This window comes from Syzygium oleosum, unplaced genomic scaffold, assembly GCF_021117445.2.
Source record: "Syzygium oleosum isolate NSW1041296 unplaced genomic scaffold, Sole_v2.1 Sole_v2.18, whole genome shotgun sequence".
NCBI lineage: Eukaryota > Viridiplantae > Streptophyta > Magnoliopsida > Myrtales > Myrtaceae > Syzygium > Syzygium oleosum.
Window position 1 is genome coordinate 4,124,104 of NW_026607502.1, and position 20,932 is coordinate 4,145,035.

A 20,932-nucleotide genomic window follows, 5' to 3' on the forward strand; every position below is an offset into this window, starting at 1 on the left:
CAACAATCAAATGGTGGGATGGGAAATCGTTCATCTAGCTCACAGGTTGGTTAATGTCATCTCCCACCATTTCTGTATATTGGATTTTCTTTGCCTGAACTCTATTTGCTTAAGATTTGATCTCGTCGTCAGATTTTGTGGATTAAAAGCTGTGCTTCAATTGGAGATTCGGAAAATGTAAGACCTTATTGTGTAATGAGCGAATTCATTCATTGAAGTCGATTTGAGAATCAGGTAATTTGGGAGATCATGTCTATTGGAGAAGAGGGTGAAAGGTAAAGAAAGAAATGTGCATTTGCAAGGACCAAGAAAGAAATACACTTCTTTTTGTTTGGGGGATGGGGGTGAGATGACAAATATAAGAGGGACGAGACAACAGTAGGCTAAGAGAAGAGAATGGTAGATCTACACATCTGGTTCCTATAGCACATGGAAAAATCATTCATTAAAACAATGTAATGATGTATACCCTTTGTTAGCAGTTTGGTTCATCGAGCCTCACTCAAGAAACTAGCGACCTGATTTATGCCCTCAATGAAATCTTATCTCTCATTCAAGAAAAAAATGTTGACATTTCCGAAGCAAGTGATGTCATTATCGTTGGATATGCCTGATCTATGCCCTCAATGAAATCTTATCTCTCATTCAAGAAAAAAATGTTGACATTTCCGAAGCAAGTGATGTCATTATCGTTGGATATGCGCTGTAATGATCAGAGAGAAACAAAATCTTGATTTTACACAAAAGTAGTGACGGCACCAGACCTTAACGATAACAGAAAAAGCTAAATCAATTAATCAAAATCCAAAAGCAGCAGTTCTTGCATACATTAAAACAAAAGAAAATGTACCTCAAAAGAACTACGAATCTTCTTAGGCCTTTCCATGTAGAGACCCAAAGCTTTTGAGTGGCCACATCTGCTGACAGAATCATTTCAGATAAGTAGTGCATAGGGCAGGATCAAGTAGAGATCTATGCATTTTTCTCTCACATGTTTTAATTGCATAAGAGAAGCAATGAGGAAGGAGGCCTCTTGACCCAAATAACATATTTATGCAAGGAAGCAAAAACCGTACATATCATGAAGAGAGCAAGCATTCCAGAAAACCTTTGTTTACTTATGAATCGAAGGAGAAAAAGATATTGACCTTCTCATTGTAAAAACTCAATTCCTTCCTTTCTGTACATGGTCCAAAAGGAATCTGAGGAACATAGCATTCTAATGACCAGAACAACACCCCGCTTCCACATGAGTGTACAAACTCATGCACGGACATGTGCCCTTGTTCAAATGTTCTTTTGGCTCCCTTGACATTATGGCTTATAACATTAACATCATTCAGAAGGTACAGCATGATCTTTTCAATACTTCTAAGGGCTGCCGAGGATGATGTGTCAACTATGAGGAAACATGTGAGGGGTGGTGAATTTCCAATTGTATTCAAGATATTGCAAAATTGGGGAAGGAAACAAAAACACACTCTAGTTTGAAAGTTAATGTAATTTTCCTTTGCCCAGGATATGATCCCAGCGATTTGCTACACAAACACTGCCCTAACTTAACTTGTAAACCTATCACATAGCTTATGTTGTACTAAGGGAAGTCTGTAGAGTCTTCCCTTGTCCCCTTTCAATATGGATGACATGTCAATCTCGAAGTCTAGTCCACGAATCTACTTGCAGTTGCAGCTACTCATATAGCAAGGTAACTTGATTTTGTCTCTAATGGAATTTGAGGCTGGCCTGATGGATCAACGACAATAGAATACTATCATACAGCATCCTTTTTCCTAATTAATCAGTCATCATAGTTTGATTCAACCAGAGAACAATTGCACGAATTTTTTCTCGTACAGAGCAAATGCAAGTTCACAGATGTTCTCTGCCCATTATCGACTTACCACATATCACTCCAAAAAGAAATCTCAATATATAATCTCCAAAAGTATATGCAAGCTATACAAAAGTTGAATATTGAAAAAGATCTAGTGGCATTAACACGGTTCTAACTTCAAGGCCTTAACATAATGGAAAAACGGAAGTATTGGAGTATAGGAAAAGGAATATGCTGAAACGGGAAAACGAATAAGCATACTAACCCTCCAGAATAATTTGCCTTCCACAAGACCATAAGGGACAGCCCCAAAAGTTCGTGAATCCCTAGAATTGTATATGTTGTCTCCTTGTATCCATATGTTTCCCCGAGGAACCTGTGGAGACATGGGGACTCCAGATAACATTTTACTTCTTAGAATAAAATGCACGGGTAGAAATGCAAAGTGTAGTAATAAGAGTAAACTTTTAGAGAGATTAGAAGTAGCATAGTTAAATAATAACATGAACCAGGCAAATTCTCCACAACCTCTGACAAGGAAACCAAGATAGCATCAATTATAACAGCATCTACCAGAAAATCGACATAATATAGGAAAACTTGACATGCTTATTCCGGAAGAAAGTGAAATCGAAAGGAGCACAATCTTTTACAGCCATGAACTGAGCACTGCAAATAATGTCAACTCGTTCCATAGTCCCTAGCAGCCTCCCAGTAAAACAGCAACAAAAATAAAAATAAAAAAACAGTTCAGAAGAAACAAAATTTGTCAAGAAGCATCATTAGTCCAGACCAGCATACACAATTCAGAACTAACCAAAAATCACTGACTAGTTCCAACGAGTCCCCAGAATCCAATCCAAAGCAGAGAACTCAGGACGAACAAAATCATGAAAGCTGGTCACAAGTACCACGCAAGTTCTCGACGCGTCGCTGTTCTTGGGATCCACGAGGTAACTCACGGTGTCGCCTTCCACGCCCACGACGCGCTTGATCACGACCTTCCTCGGATCCTCGGTAGACCGCAGGAGCACCATGTCGCCTCGACCCACTTTGCCGAGCCAGGTGGAGACCCGCTCCACAAGGACCAAGTCGCCGGTCAAGTTCAGGGTCGGCAGCATGCTCGGGCCGTAAGGCTGCGAGACACGCGCACACATCAAAAACACGAACACCCATTAACCAAACAACCTCCTTTGAGAAACTCCCTCTTCTGGGTTTCTGCTAAAAGCAAAGGGAAACACAAAGGGACTGGAACTTCAGACCGCGGGAAGGCGCGCGACGACGGCTCGATTCCATTCCTTACCGTGACGGCGGTGCAGAAGTAGGCGTTGGTGGCGTGGAGGAGGCAGAGGAACTTGGCGACGGAGAGCGACTTCTGCAGTCCTTCCGCGGCCAGATCGGTCCACAGCTTTAGATTTCCCACCACCATTGATGAGCTTATGTCTCTCGCTGGGAGGTCGTCTGCTATAATCCTCCGCTCTGCAAAGTTCTGTAGCGCACAGCAAGGCCCCAACTTGAGTACATTCTCCACTAGAAATGATACAAATAGTCCCTCAATTCTATCGCGATTTATAAGGTAACGTATGAATTTTTAATTTATTCAATATGATTAATAAATTTATAATTCGTTTAATGTGATCTTTGAACTTTTTGTAAATTTTTAAATTTAGTACTTAAACTAAATAATCCAGAGATTATATTGAATTTAGGGATATAATAATTCAATGACTAGTTTGATATTTACCAAAAATTCAAAGATCATGTTAAACAAATTAAAAGTACATGGGCCACATTACACGTTAGGTTAAAGTTCAGGGATCATATTGAATAAATTAAAAGTTTTGGGACCAAATTGCGCATTGAGACAAAGTTAAGAGCTATTTGTGTAATTATCCATTTTTTACCCACAACAATTACATTAATCCCAAAGTTGTTAGAATTTTTACTTGAATCAAACTTTTAATCTTAGTTTTCAAAATTGACAAAAAATAAAAAAGTAGCCAAAGTTGAATTCCCAATGTTGTTCAAAAATGGCACATAATAAATAATCTTGAAAATCCACTCACAATCTCTAATATCAAAAAGAAAGAAAAGAAAATATAAAAACTACGACAATGACGGGATAATAACACGAAAAACCCCAAACCGGTACGCCTATCATAAATTTACCCCAAACTAATTTTTTGACCACCAAAAACCTCAAACCGGTACTAAACAGATAGAGTCATTTCAACTAAATTTATATATCGATTGCATATAGATGTATCGAGTGCTCATTTAAATTTACCTTCCCTCATGCAGTTTTGTTTCTTCTTTCATATCATTCGGATGTATTTCGCATCATCTTTGTTTAACCCCAATGATGTTTATCAAACATGATCTGAACTGCAAATCGTTTTGTTCTCCCTTTATTCTCTGAGTTGTTTGCTTAAATTGCTTCGATTGATCTTATGCAAGTTATACACTGAGTTGACAATGAATGTGTTCTGGAATGAACGACTGCTGGATCCAAAGCATATGAATATCCTTTGAGCTACTTGCAATCATACACCATGCTCTGATAAAAATCTGTGTCATGCAGGTCTTGCTGTTGTTCTGAAAACCAAGGTATAACATCTCTCCCAGTATACTCCGTTAACATGAACATGAGTTACATGTGATGGATATTCACTTTCATGAAACCCAATGTACTTTAGATAAGATAGGGCTGCTACAGAATCTCATATCCTTTGCTTTGATATCTTCTATTCGATCGAATATCTCCTAAAACATAAGCAGAAAATAACAATAGAAGCAAAATCTAACTCTTGATATCAGTAGGTTGCATGCCGAACTGCTTGGCCAGAACAATGGCTGCAGTCGTCGGTCCGTGAGGTCTGACTGAAAACTCACGAGGACAAGTTGAAAATATAAAAGATCGGTGGTTTCAACAGCCAGCTACCCAAGAACAAATATTTGAGTAGATTTTTTTTTACCAGTGACCCATGTTAGATTTGCATCCACCAAATGAATTACATGATTAAGCAAACCCATTCATTGGAGGGTTGAGCCGAACTCTGGAAGGAAAAAAAAGGTATCTTTTGCTTGGGCTGAGCCACCAAAAAAGATCAGCCTCTCGAGCCCATGATCAGGTCGCCCGTGCCTAATACCGACGAGCTCTTTTACCCAGTCTTGCAACCATTATTGAACTTTCTGTAGACCTGTACTCATTTCTGCTGCTAATATACCAGCAAGCCACTGCCTCTCCTAACAATGTGTGTCATGTAGCCTTCTGTCTTAAGACCAAGGCATCATTCGCCATTGGACTATCAAGAAATTCCCCGGAACTATTAGCACGTCAATACAGAAGATAATGGGATGGCAAACTGAAATAAGTAACAAAGAGCTACTTCCGACAATCATGTGTTTTTTGACATGGATTTTGGACGAAACACCTGATAGATTACAGCCAGAGGAGATGGTAAGCAATTTTTGAAAAACCATCTACCAAAAATAGAGAACATTTATCTTTCTCATCATCTTGCAGGAGCAAAACAATTGTGGGCTCAGACTAGATCGACTTTTCCATTCTCAAGAAGCTTCTTTATGCGCTTGAATGGTATGAAGAACAGTTCACCTGGCTCCATCTCCATGAGCAGATCCGTTGTCAAGGACTTGTTGCTGCCAGTTAGGAATAAATCCATCAATTGCCAACATCAGATAAGAAACAAGCTAAGGACATTCAGCCAAAAGTAAAACTGTAGATATGAAGGAAAACTAGATTGCCTGTCTTGTAATTCAGAAGGTCCAACATATTCCCTGGCTTTGCATACGACGAAAGTGTCCATCTGTGGCTCGGCGACTGAAAGCAGGAGTGATTATTTATTAAAGAAAGACAAGAGTGCGGCTACTATCAAGTATCCACTAAAAAAAGCACAAACTGAGCAAATCCAAGCTGAAACTTAGTAAGCTTATTGAACTCAAAAAGGGAATATTCAGAAACTTATTACAAAATTAATGAGTAACACATATTACTAACACAGAGAGAGAGAGAGAGAGAGAGAGAGAGATCTGTACAACAGTCAGACTAATTCTCTATTTCTTCTCTTTATTGGTTCTAGAAATCAATGTAATCAAGCATAAGTAAAATCCACGAGTTTGTTGGCCAAAAAATAGAAATCCACAAGTTCAGTATGAGTGACTCTTCACTGTTTTGTAAGAAAAGGGTCTTCCCTGGTAAAAAACTTGTGATGACTAGCTTAAGTCTACCAATGTTATGGCTAGTTCTAGCACCAACTGCTGAACCAGCAGATTCTCGAGTGGCTACTCAAGATTGAAGAGTTACAAGCACAATTTTCTCAGATTGAGTGACGGCACAGCCAACAGTTGGTAGCAAGGTACTGAGGAAAAGGAGATTTTAATTGTAGACCTGGAAGTAGGGCAGGGGAACATGCAACTGTGAATTTCTCAAAAGCTTTCACATTGTGAGAAAAGGTGTTCAAAATCAGGGTACCATTATTATCCCTACGAAAATTAAAATCATGATCTTAACAGATGCAGAAAGATTTAGGAAAATTAACCTGAAATTTTCCTAGGCATTTCCAGCAAAAAAAATTTAGAATTGAGGTTCTTTGAGAGCCCTGTATAAACGGATTACATAATTGAATAGATGAAAATTCAGTTCATGCAAAGGCAAGCGCACTGACATAGATCAAAAGAAGGAAATCCAGAGTTAAGTAAAAGCATTAAAAAGTATTGTAGAAAACTCATACTATTTAAATAGGAAGAGATAAGGGACCAGGAAAGAAGATCGCCTTACCCATGTCATCCTCTTCACTAGTCGTCGATTGCCTGAGTAAAGACTGGTAATTATCAGGCAAATTCAATAACACACTTTCCTCAAGATGTTTCCCAATAACTTCGGAATATCTGTAAACATGAAGTGAAGGCTTTAATTTCGGAAAAACAGAAAAAGAGATAACCCTGAAGTCATGACATAACAAAAAATTCGCCTCATTCACCTTCTTGTGAAGTTTCTCTCTTGTTTAGAGAGCCGATCATGCAATTCGTTTTTCTTCAAAATGTGGAACATAAACTTTTCAATCTGCAAAAGGATACCAGAAATTAGTAGCTTGACAAAGAAATGCTTAATGTCATAAAGACTGTGGAAATCAGATTTTATTCACACAAGCATTATCTTTGTAGAACAGGATAAGTCTATACGGTCATAACTATCCCTACTAAGAAGCGCAGGATTGTTAGAAATTATCAAAAGGAATACAGAGGACCTTCCCTCGATTGTTTATTCCACCAGTAATTCATATAGTCAGGATAAAACATAAAACATCTATTTTCCGGCATAGTGGAAACCAATAGCCAAAATTTGGCAGATTGAATTTCTTCAAAGTAAAAGGAATGATGTTGGAGGAAGTCGCTACCTTTTGTATACGAATCCGGAGATATGATCTCAATAAGAACTGCGTCCTATCCAAGTCCATCTGGTAGAGAGACACCGTGAGAGGATCTATGCCACTTTCTACAAAGTCATCCACAGTTTCTTCCTGGACATGCATAGCAATTGCATTGATAACAAGCAGAATATTGATGGTTATCGAAAATCATAATTCGATTGGAATGAAATTAGTAATTTTCAAGCTCATCTAGATCTAGATACATGGCTGCAAAAGTTAGGAAAAAAAGGAAACATGTTCAGCAGTGCACAGAGGTAGTTTGAAGTGTCTAGTTAGCACAATTCGCTAGATTAGAAGCCTATAAACGCAGCTAACAAAATCCACATACTCCAAAAAGAGTCGAAGAGCTGGAGCAAATATGTCTTCGGAGTTGCAATGGAAAAATTAAAGAGTTATACTGCCTTGGAGGAGCTTCAACTGCAGACCCTTCTGAAGATAACATGAAAACAACAGGACAATATACAGGATATTGATGAACTCTGGACCAGGTTGGAGTTTGGCAGTGAAGGTCTGAGGGAGCTTTGGTTAATTGGAGTCATGCATTCAATCCTTGACATTTTCACTATGATTAGAAGGAGACATAGAGCATTGTATTCATCAAACACAAACAGGACAACTGGATAGAAAGGAGGGAAAAATTGGCCAAATGTTTTTGAACATTATCTCTTCCTTTGAGTCATCAAATACAGAAATTCCTCATGACCTGGAGCATGGAGGGTCTAATCACACCAAGCATTACAGGAAGAAAATGTCTGCATCTGTGTTATACCTCCAACGGAGGAGATTTGGGATGCTTTGAAGCAAATGCACTCACTAAAAGCCCCCAGGACCTGGAGGCTTGTGTCTGGTTTTCTTTATAGAGTTCTGAGAAGGTTTATTAGATCATGTTATCAATTGGATCCAGGTTCTTTGCCAAAAATTAATGTCGAGGCAGTTGAACCAAACATTCTCTCTTTTATCCCAAAATCAGGTAACGGGATGATTTTCCCCAATTCTTCCCTATCAGCTTGTATAATGTGGAGTACAAGGTGAATGCAAAAACCCTTGTCAGTAGACTTCAACTCGAGCTCGAAAAATGTGTCTCACCCTCTCAAACTGCCTTCATTCCTTCCATATATCACAGGGAATGCAGCTCACCCAGAAAATAGTCCACTTTATCAAGAATAAGGTAGAAGATTTCTGGAGATCAAAATTAATATTGAGAAAAAATATAACAGATGAGAAAGAAACCTTATCTTACTGCTAACGAAACCAGGTTTGAACCAAGCAAATTGTGATTTTTACTTCTTCGATGAACTGCTATTGTCTCGTATGAATTTTATCAAATGATTGCTCCTATGGACATTTGGTGCCTCAAAGAGGAGTGAGACAAGGAGATCCCTTGTCAAAGACATAATCAGTATATACATTCAAAACATTATGCGTCAAATGCTTGAGTTACCAACCATAAAGAAGAAGCAAAAGCATCCATGTCCCGCGAATCTCCTGTTTCTTCATTCCAGGAAAACAGACGATTTTGAGTTCCAAAGAACAAAAAAATTTACTCATTGCAAGAGCAAAACGACATCCCGGGCTGATAGATCGACATCGTCGAAAGCTGAGCTACAAGCCACTCCATTGTATGCGATGTCCACTCTCAATATATATGCCTAATACAACCTCTCGCCGAATTAGACTCTACTGAAGGTGGGGTATACCAGCGGACGAGTCTCATTGTCTTAAGTTCGAAAAGCCGGGAATATACGAACCGATCCAAGGTGAAGGGAGGATCCCGTCTCGACAAATTATCGCATTTCGACAAATTCACTGACCGGCACATGAGAAGGATATAGAACGGATCGTCGGAAACCCATGGATGGACGATTTCGAACCTAAACACAAGCAGGGCATAGATTTCACGGCGTACCCACGATTGCTATCACCCAGAACTCAACTCCCACGCCACGAGCAAACCTGGCTAGCGCAAAAACAGATCTGCCGAAGGGCGAAGAAGGAAAGGGGGGGGGGGGGGGGGGGGGGGAGGAGGAGGTTACCATCAACTGGAGCTGCCCGGTGACTCGATCGATCAAATGGGTCTCGAAGCGGAGGATCTCCGGAGCCGCCTTCTCGTTCCGCCACGCCCTCCTCAGCAGCTCCACGTCGGTGGTCGAGATCAGGGTCTCGAAGTCGTCCGTCCCATCGCTCGGCTTGTCCCCCGAGCCCGAGCCCGAGCCCGACTCCGACTCCATCCCAGCCTCTTCCCCTTCTTTCCCCTGTCTTTCGGGCGAACACCCGGAATGCCCGTTTGGCTTCGGACGATACTGGCTGCTCGTTCCGGTCGAGGTGGAGATGGAGATGGAGCGAGCACGACGGAGGCAGGGGACAAGGAGGAGGAGGAGGAGCAGCGTTTGGCGCGAAACTCGAAAGGCTTTGGGGAGGGAAAATGGGTAGCGACCTCGGCTGCCGATCGTGGGCCCCCACGTGCGAATCTAGATCAACGGCTGAGATGATCCCGATCCGTCGCGGCCACGGGCTCGAGGGACAGGGGCCCGTCCGGGCCCGTCTCTCTCGTTTAGGTGAAATAACAAATTATAAAACTAATCGTATCACAGGTATCGCAATTTTTATACGGGATTCCGTTGAGTGTTATAATTTGTCGATTGATCATTTGAGTAGTAATAATTTGGGATAAGTGCATTCAAAGTCCTAAAACTTATCACGAAAGTGCAATTGAGTCCTAAAACTTTCATAATGTGCAATTAAGTCATAAAACTTGTTAGGAAAGTGCAATTGAGTCCTAAAACTTTCAAAAAGTGTAAATAAGTCCTAAAACTTGTCACGAAAGTGCAAACAAGTCCTAAAACTTATCAAATTGGTTCAATCAAGTCCTTCCATTGATTGCACTTTTTGAAAGTTTTAGGACTTGATTGCACCTTTGTGATAAGTTTTAGGACTTGATTGCACCTTCGTGATAAGTTTTAGGATTTGATTGCACTTTTTGAAAAGTTTTAGGACTCAATTGTACTTTCCTAACAAGTTTTATGACTTGATCGCATTTTTTGAAAGTTTTAGGACTCAATTGCACTTTCCTGACAAGTTTTAGGACTTATAGTATACTTATCCCTACTAATTTTTACTTAAATTTTTGGCAATGGTGGTGAAAGTTTTTTTTTTTTTTTGAAGTTGTGTTACTCAGGTAAAAGCTGCACGAAAGTTATAACACTCAAATGATCAATCGAAAAGTCATGACGTTCAAGTGAGCGCTGTACAAAAATTATAACATTTGTGGCGTCGTTTTCCACGTATAAGTCAGTCAACCCTAGTCGATTTCCATTCCGTTCATGAGATGCTCCGACATTTGACGATTGATGCACTTTTGTTGGCCTTTTTTTGATGTGCTTTTAGAAAAAAAAAATGCTTAGGTGATATGTGTGCATGTAAGCTCAATATATCTAATGCTCGATGTTAGTGGATTCCACCTCGGACCCATATGATCTAAGAGTTGGGATGTAATATGCTCAATTGCATCCAATGCACAAAGAAATGGCTGGTATCTTTAGGCGAATTATTCTTTTTTTTGGTCGGATTTAGCCGAATTATTGACATTGCCACTTATGTGGCAATGTTTGCCACGTAGATGAACCCAGAGAAGTTAAGGAAGCACGATCCTAAGTTCAGAAAAAAAAGAAGGGGAAAACAATGTTTACGCCTCAAACTGTCATAAATTCGAAAAGTTAACCATTGATAAAATAGATCGAATTCCACTAATCATACAAAGAGTACAAATGCCGCTTTGTTACAAAGTGTAAAACCTGCGCTGTTCCTCGCAAAATCCAACTTCCTACTACAACAACCCCGCTTTGGACTTACATAACCATAGAAGTCTGCAATAGCAGTTCTCACACATTGTACACACATTACCATAGTTCCTCTTGCTAATCTAGAAGTCACACCTCTAAGTATTTACAAAAAGTCCCTCGCACATTTTATCTTTCACCTACACAAATGCCTTCACACTAAGTACAATCACTTGTCTCGTATACTTATAATTGGGTTTGTCACTCTTGCTAATGCTTAGGAACTACGCTCAAAAGGATATCACAAACTTACAGAAACGGACTAAAAAACCTCTCGAAATAGTCCATCCCATCACTCAGCTTGTCCCTTGAGCCCGACTCGGACTCCATCCGATCCTTCCTCTTTCGGGCGAACCCAGAATGCCCTTTTGGCTTCGGACAACGATATTGACTGCTCGTTCCAGTCGAGATCGAGCGAGCTCGATAGAGGGAGAGGGGCAAGGAGGAGCAATGTTTGGCGCTAAACTCAAAAACTCTGAGGAGGGAAAATGGGTAGTAACCTTAGTGGTCGATAGTGGGCCCCACATGTAAATATAGATCAATGGTTGAGATGATCTCGATCCGTCGGCCACGAGCTAGAGAGGTAGGTCCCGTCCCAGCCTATCTCTCTCATTTCGGTGAAATAACAAACTACATAGCTAATCGTATAGAGACAAAGATACCACAAATGCACAATTTTGATACACAACCCACTTGAGTGCTATAATTTGTCGATCGATCACTTGAATACTTTAACTTTTAAAAAAAGTTCACCTTAAGTGCCATACCACATCAGATTTTTGGCAAATGTGGTGAATTTTTTTTTTTTTAAGATATGGCACTTAAATGAGAGATTAAAAAATTATAGTACTCAATTGAAGGTTGCATGCACTCAAGTGTTCGATCGAAAAGTTAAGGCACTTAAGTAAGTGTGCATTTGTGGTGTCGTTTTTCACATATAAGTCGGTGAAATACAGTCGATTTCCATCCAGTTCAGTGAGATGCTTTGACATTTGATAATTGATGCACTTTTGTTCGCCATTTCTTGGTGTATTTTAAGAAAAAATGCTTAGGCAATTTGGGTCCATGTAAGCTTAATGTATATAATTCTAGATGTTGGTGGGTCCCACTTAAGACTGACATGATTTAAGAGTCGAGCTATAGTATACTCAAATGCATCCGATGCACAAAAAAATGGCTGGTGTCTTTAGGCGAATTGTTAACTTGGCCACTTAGGGCATGTTTGGTAACCATTCCGTTTCTTTAATTTTCTGTTCTTTTGTTAATAGGAACAAAAAAAGAACAAAAATCCATTTGGTAATGTCAGCTATTTTTTCTATTTCCCAAAATAGAAAAGTGGCCAGGGAATATAATTGAAACAGAAACAAGAAGTAAAAAAAACTTACTTCTTTGTTCTAAGAAATAATTTCTGAAACAAGTCATCTTTTCTTTTCTTTTCTTTTTTCCTTCCTTCTTCTTTCTCCTCTAGCTGGTGGATGAGCCTTGGCGATGGCTGGCAAGGCTCAGCCTTGCGTGGCTAGGTTAGGCTCAACCTTGCCCAGCCACCGCAAAGTCGACCTCGCCGACCCTTGTCTTTGGCCGGTCGCCGAGGCCTAGCGACCAACTAGAGGAGGAGGAAGAATGGAGGATAAAAAGAAAAGAAAAAAAAGAAAAAAAATTTCATGTCACAAAAAATTTGGCAAAAGTACACTAGAAGTGCCATAACTTGTGTACGGCGATCACTTTGGTGCCATAACTTTTTTTTGGATCACTTTGGTGCCAACTTTTTGAAAATCGATCACTTTAGTGCCAATGCCGACGTGGCTCACCGGAATCCGATGTGGCCGACACGGCTCGCGGAGAGGTCCATCAGCATTAAAAACCAAAAACGACGCCATTTAGCCCGGACGTGTACTTTTTAAAAAAAATTAAATTATATTAAAAAAAAAAAAAAACTTGCAGCGGCGCCGCTGCTGCCGCCAACCCACCATCGCCAGGAAGGGTGGGCGCAGTGATCGGCGAGGGCCAGATCCGGCGAGGCGAGACCTCGCCGTCGCCTGGGTCGCGACGACGAGGTCTCGTGTCACGCCCCGAACCCCGACGGGCTCACGACATCCCTTTGATGGCCGTATTGAACGCGACGTCCCAGGACGCGTCGCCGACCCAAACGAAACAACTAACGATTAAGGCAAGCGGAAGCGAAATAGAAATAACCCAGACAATAAATAATGACCAAAGGATAGTATTTGCACAAATCAATAAACGCATAACAAGCTTGGCAATTACCTACAGCATTCACAATACACAACATCAACCCCTGGCTACTAACTTCAAACCACGATCATCAAAAGGGGGTGGTGATTGGGTAACCTAACTTCACTATTAACAATGGGCATCCAAACAAGGATGAAGCATCAATGTCCAATACCACCCCCGGCCTCCGAACCGCACGTGATGACTGTTTGTCATTCAAAACCTGAAAATGTTTAACAACGGGAATGAGATAAATCTCAATAAGCAGACCCCTAAACCCCACATAGGCCAATGCGTACCCGGACGAGTCCAAACATGCAATCTAACTATTCACATAACAAATTTCACATAATGTACTTACCTTGCCTCAAATCACACGCCATCTCCGCACATTAGTCAAATCATGGTAATTCAATAATATCCCGAGAATATAACACAATCGCTCGAGCGCCATCCACACTTGCACTCAACCAATCCAACGAAACATCCGCACGTACACTCAACCAATTCAACCAAACATCCACATATTCATCCACCAATCCAAACACTCACATTACGCACACGTGTCCAACCAACTATCCACGAATCGCGTCAACGCACCTCAAGTCCTTCTCACGGCCAGCGTAAACACGCCTCAGGCTCATTCTTGCGCCCGCGTAAACACGCCTCGGGCCCAATCACACGACCCGCGTAAACACGCCTCGGGTCAATCTTACACCCGCGTAAACACGCCTCGGGCTCATTCTCATTGCCCGCCTAAACACGCCTCGGGCCCAACTTTCTTTCCAATGACCCGCGTAAACACGCCTCAAGTCTTTTCTTGCCTTTCTCGCCACACCGCGTAACCACGCCTCGGGTTGGCGCCCTCCGATCAATCCGGGCTTTTCAAGCAAACACACACGCCACTTAATTCAATCAACTTCACGTCCTTCACGGAATCAAATATCACACAACCATTCCAAACGACCGCAACATAATTCGCCATGCTCAAGCCAAAAAGGCCATGGTTCTACCAATTCACGTTGCATTTCAACAAACACCTACGATCACTATAAAGCGGTCACAACCAATCATTAATTCACCACATACGAACACAATTCAAGCATTTGGACCACATGGAACAATCACACACTAAATTAATATTCTAGCCTCAATGGCCCCTCATACAATCACACTAAGCCTCAACTCACAATAGGCGCATTATCCCATCACGAATCATCAACACGAACTACCGTCAAACGACCATTAAATCACGCACGAACCATCGACGATCTCGGCATAAATTCCAGCACTGACGACCTCTAATCCAACCACAAAATTCAGCCATAAACCATCGCGATTCAGCCCATACTTCGGCCCCTCCACTCGCCCCGAACCAGCCCATAACTCAGCCACCCAATCGCGCTAAACGGCCACCAAAACCACGCCGAACAGCCCATGACAGCCACTATATTCAGCCCACACACGAACACACGAACCCCTAAACAAGTCTAGCATTACCCATCATCCTAAGTCGGGATTAGGAAGTCGCTTACCTCGACTTGAGCAAGAAAACGGGGCTGGGCCACGGGGAGGATCGTCGGGACAGCGGTGGCGACGACTCAGCGGCAGCAAGGGCGAGCGGTTGGGTTCACGGTGGTGAGAAGCAGCGGCACCGGCGAGTGGCAGGGACCTCGCCGGAACAGCAACAGCTCCGGTGACGGCTGGGCAGCGACGGCGGCGGCTGGACAGCGACGGCGACGGGAATGGGGGCGACGGGTGGGCCAAAGAGGACGAGCGAGAGGCAAAAACGGCAGCAACTAAGGTACTCCGCGGAACAGTGGCAGGGGCAGGGGCGGCGACGGCGCGACGGCGAGCTGCTGGGGCGGACGGCAAGGCAGCAGTGGCGTCGGAGGTTGGACGGACGGCGAGCGGCGGATCTGGTCGGCCTCGGCTCCGACGCGACCAGAGGCCGCGCGAACAGGGGAAGAAAAGGAAGAGGAGGGGCGACGGCGACAGCTCCGGTCTGGGACGAGCAGCTGACGGCGACGGCGACGGAGAGATGGGCGAGCGTGCAGCCAGCGAGCTGGGGCGGCGGAGGCTCGGCCAGAACAGGGGAAGGTAGACGCGTCGTCGCCGGAGCAGCAGGGGCGACGGCGGCTTGGGGGGGGGAGCTAGGATGGTGGCGGCGAGCCAGTGGGGGCGATGGCGGCCGGAACGGCGGCGTGGGGCGGTCGCGGGCGAGGCAGAACAGGGGAGGAGTCGGGGCGAAGAAAACAGGGGATGGGAAGGGAGAGGGGGGGTCGCGGCGGCGATGGCGCAACCGGCGGCGGCGCGGCGGCTGGCGGGGCGACGGCGGCGGCGCGTGGCGGCCAGGCGAGCTCCGGCGGTCGGCGTCGGGCAGCAGGGAGAAGAAGCAGAGACAGGGACGAAGCAGAACCAGACGCGGGCGAAGAAGAAGAAAGGGAAGAAGAAAGAGAAGAGAAGGAAGGAAGGAAAAAGGAAAAAGGAGGAGAGAGAATGTCAGGGGGAGTGGTTGGTCTGCATGGGCGTGGCCGAGGGGACGTCTGCCAGGGGGGAGACGTGCGCGTCCGGCGACCAGAGAGGGAAGAGAGAAGGAAAGAGAGAGAAAGGGAGAGAGAGAGAGAGAGAGAGCAGGACAGACGTGATAATGGGGGGGGGGGGAGTGCGTGCGCGGGCAGAGGAGAGAGAAAGAAAGAGAGAGAGAAAAATTTAAATGTTCAATCAAATAAATAATGCAATTAAACGGCCCATAATTAAAACCGACAATGATCTATCGGTCCAAATTAAACCTCGAATATAATAAGGGACAAAGGCCAAATCAATTAAGTCAAATTATCCCGAGGGAGGTCTACTAGTCTAAATTCGCACCCGATCAAAAACTCCCTTTTTCCATTATTCCCGACATGATCGACTATTGGCACAATAATATCGACACCGTCCAAATTATTTCGTCCCGAAACTCCGAAAATCGACACCAAAGTTTAGGCTTTAAATAACGGCCAAATTCGATCAAGTGCGATTCTAGCGAAATCTCTAATTTAAAAATAACCGAGAGTGATCGGTTCGGGCGAGATTTTACTATAAGCACACCGACGAATTACACGTTTTATAAATCCCAAAAATGGGTCGAAAATCAGAATGTCACATCTCGCCTCGCCGTCGCCTGGGTCGCGACGGCGAGTCGGCCTCGCCTTTGCGGGCGACGGCGAGTCGGCCTCGCCTTTGCTAGGCGAGGCGGACCCGCCGTCGACCCACGCGACGGCGAGGTCTCGCCTCGCCGGACGAAGGCGAGGCCTACCTCCTGTCGCCTAGGTCGCGACGGCGGCGCGGCCTCGCCTTCCGGGCGAGGCGAGACCTCGCCGTCGCCACCCGGGCGACGGTGAGGTCTCGCCTCGCCTGCGAAGGCGAGGCCGACCTCGCCGGATTCGGCCCTCGTTGGGCTCGGTGAGGGTCGCCGGATCCGGCCCTCCCTGGGCTCGGCGAGGGTCACCGGGCCCCGGCCAAGGGCCGACGACCCTCGCCGACACGCGCCCCCTTCTCGGCGGTGGTGGGGTTGTTGCGCGCGGCGAGGGCTCGCTCGCCATTGCAACTTTTTTTTAAAAAAATTAAAAAATTCGAAAAAAAGCCACGTAATTTTTACCGTGTACAAGTCAGACCATTTTTTTTAATATAAATGCCAGGTCAGCTTTTTGGCCGGAATTTTGGCCGGAGTCACTAAAGTGATCGCTTTTCCTCCGACTTGGCACCAAAGTGATCCGAAAAAAAAGTTATGGCACAAAAGTGATCGCCGTACACAAGTTATGGCACTTCTAGTGTACTTTTGCCCAAAAAATTTTAGGATTGTACCAAATGCTTTTCTGTTCATTTTCTATTCTAATAATAGAAATTTTATGCAGTTACCATACACATTCTTCTACTCAGATACTTATCTAGGGAATAATTGAAAAAACTATTTCTAAAAAAATATGATTCTCGAGAACAGAAATGTTACCAAACGCACTCTTATGTGGCAATTTTTTCCACGTAGATGAACCCATAGAAGTTAAAGTAACACAATCCTAAGTTCAGAAAAGAAAAAAAACAGAAAATAATGTTTACGCCTCAAACTGTCATAAATTCGAAAAGTTAACCATTGATATAGTAAATCGAATTCCGCCAATCATACGAAGAGTACAAATGCCGTTTTGTTACCAGGGTAAAACTTGTTCCCCGCAGGATCCGACTTCCTTCTACGACAACCCCGCTTTCGACTTAAGTAACTATACAATTCTACAATAGTCGTTCTCACACATTGTACACACATTGCAATAGTTCCTCTCGCCAATCTGTAAACAGAGTGGAAATGGTCAAAACCCAAGTTCAGAACAGGCGTCTTCCTCTTAACCGAACTCCTAAAACTCTATGGACTAAGATTTGGCAGTAACCCAGAACAAAATTTTTCCTATGGAGTGCCTGCCAAAACGCACTAGCTACAAGGGACAGTTTATACAGAAGGCAAATCTTACCCCATCCCCTTTGCAGTCTCTGTAATCAAAGGTCTGAAACAGCTGAGCATGCATTTCTTCTAATGCCCATGGACGAGGAAGGTCTGGACAGATCCACCACTGAACATCGAAATTTCTTCCCCAAGGTCTCTCGGGATTTGAAGAGTGGTTGGCTGAATTTAAACATGCCTCGGTCACTTTCGAGCTACTGGCGATTGTTCTTTGGCAAATCTGGAAAGTAAGAAATCACTTTATCTTTCGAGCGCAAAAGCCAGGTCCAGAGCAAAATGGTGGAAGAGGCCCCCGCAATGCAGCAAAATATTGCATGATGGCATCCCTGTCAAGCGGAAAAACCCAGTTGCAGGAAGCTTCGGTCTTCAACAATGGCAGCCACCAGAACAGGGAACGTTTAAAATCAACATTGATGGAATTTACTTGGACGAGTTCATTCATTTTTGTAAGCGATACCAATGATCATTTTTAGAAAAACATTTTCCACGTCATTCGTTCGCCACCAAAACAAATGAAGCCTTAAAGTTAGCCCACATAAATGAAGAGTCAAATAAAGTAGCCGATTGGGTTGTGAAGGCCCAGAAAAAGAATAGGTTGCCACAAAATTGGGTTTTAAATACCCCTCCGGCCCTTCGGGAGCTTCCTTGGTCCGAAGCATCTAAATTTTATCCACAACACTCTTTTCAAGTAAATCAAAATAGTTGCTTCTGACCCAAAAAAAAAAATAATACTGTACGGATTCCTCTGTAAGCTTCTCTCTCATTAGGTAAGTGGGAAAGGAAGGAAACAAGCTGGGCAAAACTGGAAATGCTTGAAGCTAACAACATACTCTTGATATTGCTGGATTCATCCTCAGCATTCGTTTATGGATGGTGTCTTTCCAAATCAAGATATGGGCAAGATATCACATTCTTGAATTTCAGAAAAACAAAACTATATATTGCAATCACGGCTAAATACGTATATTATTTATACTAAGTCGTCCATTTTCTCACTAATACGGCCGAATATTATTTTCATCATACTTAATTCTAATGCATTCAGACTTGGTTTGAATCAATGTATAAATCCTTCATGAATAAATTGAATTCCAAGTTAGGAAACACCAGTCAAATATGGTGAAAGAGCCAAGAGTGTACAACATTGGAGAGGAGAGAGAGACTCTGGATAGGAATAAACCTAAGTTTTGCTTGTTTGTAACACAGTAAGTATGACAGTAAGGAACCATTGGAGGTTCATCATGTTTTAGTCATACAGAAGGAGGATAATTAAAGAACTTGCCTTGCCAGTAAACCCTAATCCGATTATGGTAATTAGGTTCCGAAACCCGTATTAGGAATCTCGATTGTCTTGAAATGGTGGCTATATATATATACACGTCTCGAGTTCTTCAGATTGTATTCTGCTATTGATCATATTAAGAGATCACAGGAGCTCTGCGCTGAAGGAATTAATCATGGGTCGTCGCAAGATCGAGATCCAGATGGTGACGGACAGTTGCACGAGGCAAGTGACTTTCTCGAAGCGAAGAACCGGGCTTTTCAAGAAGGCGAACGAGCTCGCGATCCTGTGCGCTGTCCAGATTGCGATCATCGTGTTTTCCCCTGGAGGCAAACCCTTTTCGTTCGGGCACCCGAACGTGGAATCCCTCGTTCACCGATTTCTAAATCAGGAAAAGGCTACGGATGAGGGCACGAGCAAAGCTGCTGAATCTCGTGACGAAACCACAACCGATGATAATCTAAACCAACAACTCCTCGATCTACTCAAGCAATTAAACGCAGAGGAGAAGCGAGGAGAGATGCTCGAGAAGGCGCTGAAAGCAAAACGAGCTGCCAAAGGCCAACCTCCAGTTGATCAACTTGGATTGCTTGAACTCGGAGAGTTGAAGAGCTCGTTGGAAGACCTTCGTGAGAAACTGAGAACTTGTATGAACGAGAAGGAGGTGATTTCTGCACTGTTAATTCTCGCAGAACAGCAGCCGAGGACGTAAACCAATCAGAGAACTGGGTTTAGAAACTTGCTATTGTATCCATGCCTTCCCAATAACAAATGAATTTGGTTACCAGTATCAATTTGTTCTTAAGATTGATTTCCATTAGTTTATTTATGATCTTGTTTTCTTAATATAAGGTTTTGGAGCAAGATAATCTTGGACGTCTACGCGAGGAGAACTGCAAAAGCTTATAAATGAATAGATTTGTCTGGACTATGCACGCATACGCATCATTCTAAGTCGGATCTTCAACTGAACTTAGTTAAAGACTAATTCTTCCATAAGTAGTTCTTGTTATGATAGTCTTAATCATTGACATGAAAAGCACAATTATCGTGAATACTAAACACCCCCCCCCAAAAAAAATGAAGTGTCGATACTTTTTAAATACATAATCTGTAACAAAAAGAAAAAATAGTTCAACGCAGTAACTGCTAGGGAGCCATCAGTTGGAAGAGACTGAAACTTTATATGCTAGAGTATCTGGGATGCTCTTGTCCTTTAGGAGAAAGTATTCCAAAGATCTAGCATTAGAATAGCTCTTGAGTTTGAGCCTGTAAGTGAAATACAGATCGATCTGGAGCGTGTGGACTGCTCAAAGTCCGACACAAATTGGACATACAAAAGCATGGCAACGAAATTCCGAATTCACATAAGAGACTCCCTACTTGGAAGTCCGGTCTTTATTCATTGGACATCCAAATTTGAAAAAAGAAAAGAAAAGAAAGGAATTGGACTAGTTACTGCGTTGGTGAATGCATATCCAAGTTGTTTTTTTTTTTGGTCGGAATGTATATCCATGTTGAAGTTGGCAATATAAATCAAAAAGGGAAAGCCGCGATATCTTGGAGAAGGGGAAACGCCGGGTAGAGGATTTGGATTTGGTGACCGACTTATCAATTTTGGGCTTGAACAAGCTGGATTGTAGGTGTATGTATCTCTAATTAGGAAAATCTCAGATAAGGGTATGAAGTAGAAAGTTTTCTCAAAATAGGGCCCGAAATAAACTTTGTCTCAAATAATGACTTAAAGTTGCCAAGTTAGTCTCAAATAAAACGTCCAAATCGTTGGCCGGCTAAATCTTT

The 20,932-nt window shown here is 43.0% G+C and overlaps 3 protein-coding genes across 7 annotated transcripts; 1 reads left to right on the forward strand and 2 right to left on the reverse strand.

Annotated features, from left to right (window-relative positions):
- Positions 1–269: 269 nt before the first annotated feature.
- LOC115688922 (uncharacterized) lies at positions 270–3,369 on the reverse strand. Of its 5 annotated transcripts, none has more exons than XM_056319536.1 (5): positions 3,138–3,369; positions 2,746–2,970; positions 2,100–2,210; positions 851–917; positions 270–420 (listed from the first exon to the last, which is right to left on the reverse strand). In XM_056319536.1, exons 1-4 carry the CDS (start codon positions 3,261–3,263, stop codon positions 873–875), a joined length of 507 nt encoding a protein of 168 aa, XP_056175511.1. In that variant the 5' UTR covers positions 3,264–3,369; the 3' UTR covers positions 270–420; positions 851–872. The 5 variants fall into 5 exon arrangements, with proteins under 5 accessions (XP_056175511.1, XP_056175512.1, XP_056175510.1 ...); XM_056319537.1 differs by lacking the exon at positions 270–420 and adding an exon at positions 666–703; XM_056319535.1 differs by lacking the exon at positions 270–420 and adding an exon at positions 666–764.
- Positions 3,370–5,207: 1,838 nt separating this feature from the next.
- Positions 5,208–9,696, reverse strand: LOC115688921 (DNA replication complex GINS protein SLD5). The gene is made up of 6 exons (XM_030614878.2): positions 9,318–9,696; positions 7,252–7,374; positions 6,835–6,917; positions 6,633–6,742; positions 5,600–5,675; positions 5,208–5,494 (listed from the first exon to the last, which is right to left on the reverse strand). The coding sequence occupies exons 1-6, from the start codon at positions 9,510–9,512 to the stop codon at positions 5,380–5,382; spliced, it is 702 nt and encodes a 233-aa protein (XP_030470738.2). The 5' UTR covers positions 9,513–9,696; the 3' UTR covers positions 5,208–5,379.
- A 9,387-nt stretch (positions 9,697–19,083) lies between these two features.
- LOC115688935 (agamous-like MADS-box protein AGL29) lies at positions 19,084–19,922 on the forward strand. The gene has a single exon (XM_030614897.2). The coding sequence runs from the start codon at positions 19,308–19,310 to the stop codon at positions 19,842–19,844; it is 537 nt and encodes a 178-aa protein (XP_030470757.1). The 5' UTR covers positions 19,084–19,307; the 3' UTR covers positions 19,845–19,922.
- The last annotated feature ends 1,010 nt before the right edge of the window (positions 19,923–20,932 follow it).

Excerpts from the sequence above, each read along its gene's own strand:
- LOC115688922 (XM_056319536.1), bottom strand. The coding sequence starts at position 3,263 with ATGGTGGTGGGAAATCTAAAGCTGTGGACCGATCTGGCCGCGGAAGGA. Across the intron at positions 2,211-2,745 it reads ACGCGTCGAGAACTTGCGTG|GTTCCTCGGGGAAACATATG; the intron begins GTACTTGTGACC and ends ATGTCTCCACAG. Across the intron at positions 918-2,099 it reads AAGGCAAATTATTCTGGAGG|ATGTGGCCACTCAAAAGCTT; the intron begins GTTAGTATGCTT and ends TTCTGTCAGCAG.
- LOC115688921 (XM_030614878.2), bottom strand. The coding sequence starts at position 9,512 with ATGGAGTCGGAGTCGGGCTCGGGCTCGGGCTCGGGGGACAAGCCGAGC. Across the intron at positions 7,375-9,317 it reads CCGGGCAGCTCCAGTTGATG|GAAGAAACTGTGGATGACTT; the intron begins GTAACCTCCTCC and ends ATGCATGTCCAG. Across the intron at positions 5,495-5,599 it reads CCTTCTGAATTACAAGACAG|CAACAAGTCCTTGACAACGG; the intron begins GCAATCTAGTTT and ends CCTAACTGGCAG.
- LOC115688935 (XM_030614897.2), top strand. The coding sequence starts at position 19,308 with ATGGGTCGTCGCAAGATCGAGATCCAGATGGTGACGGACAGTTGCACG.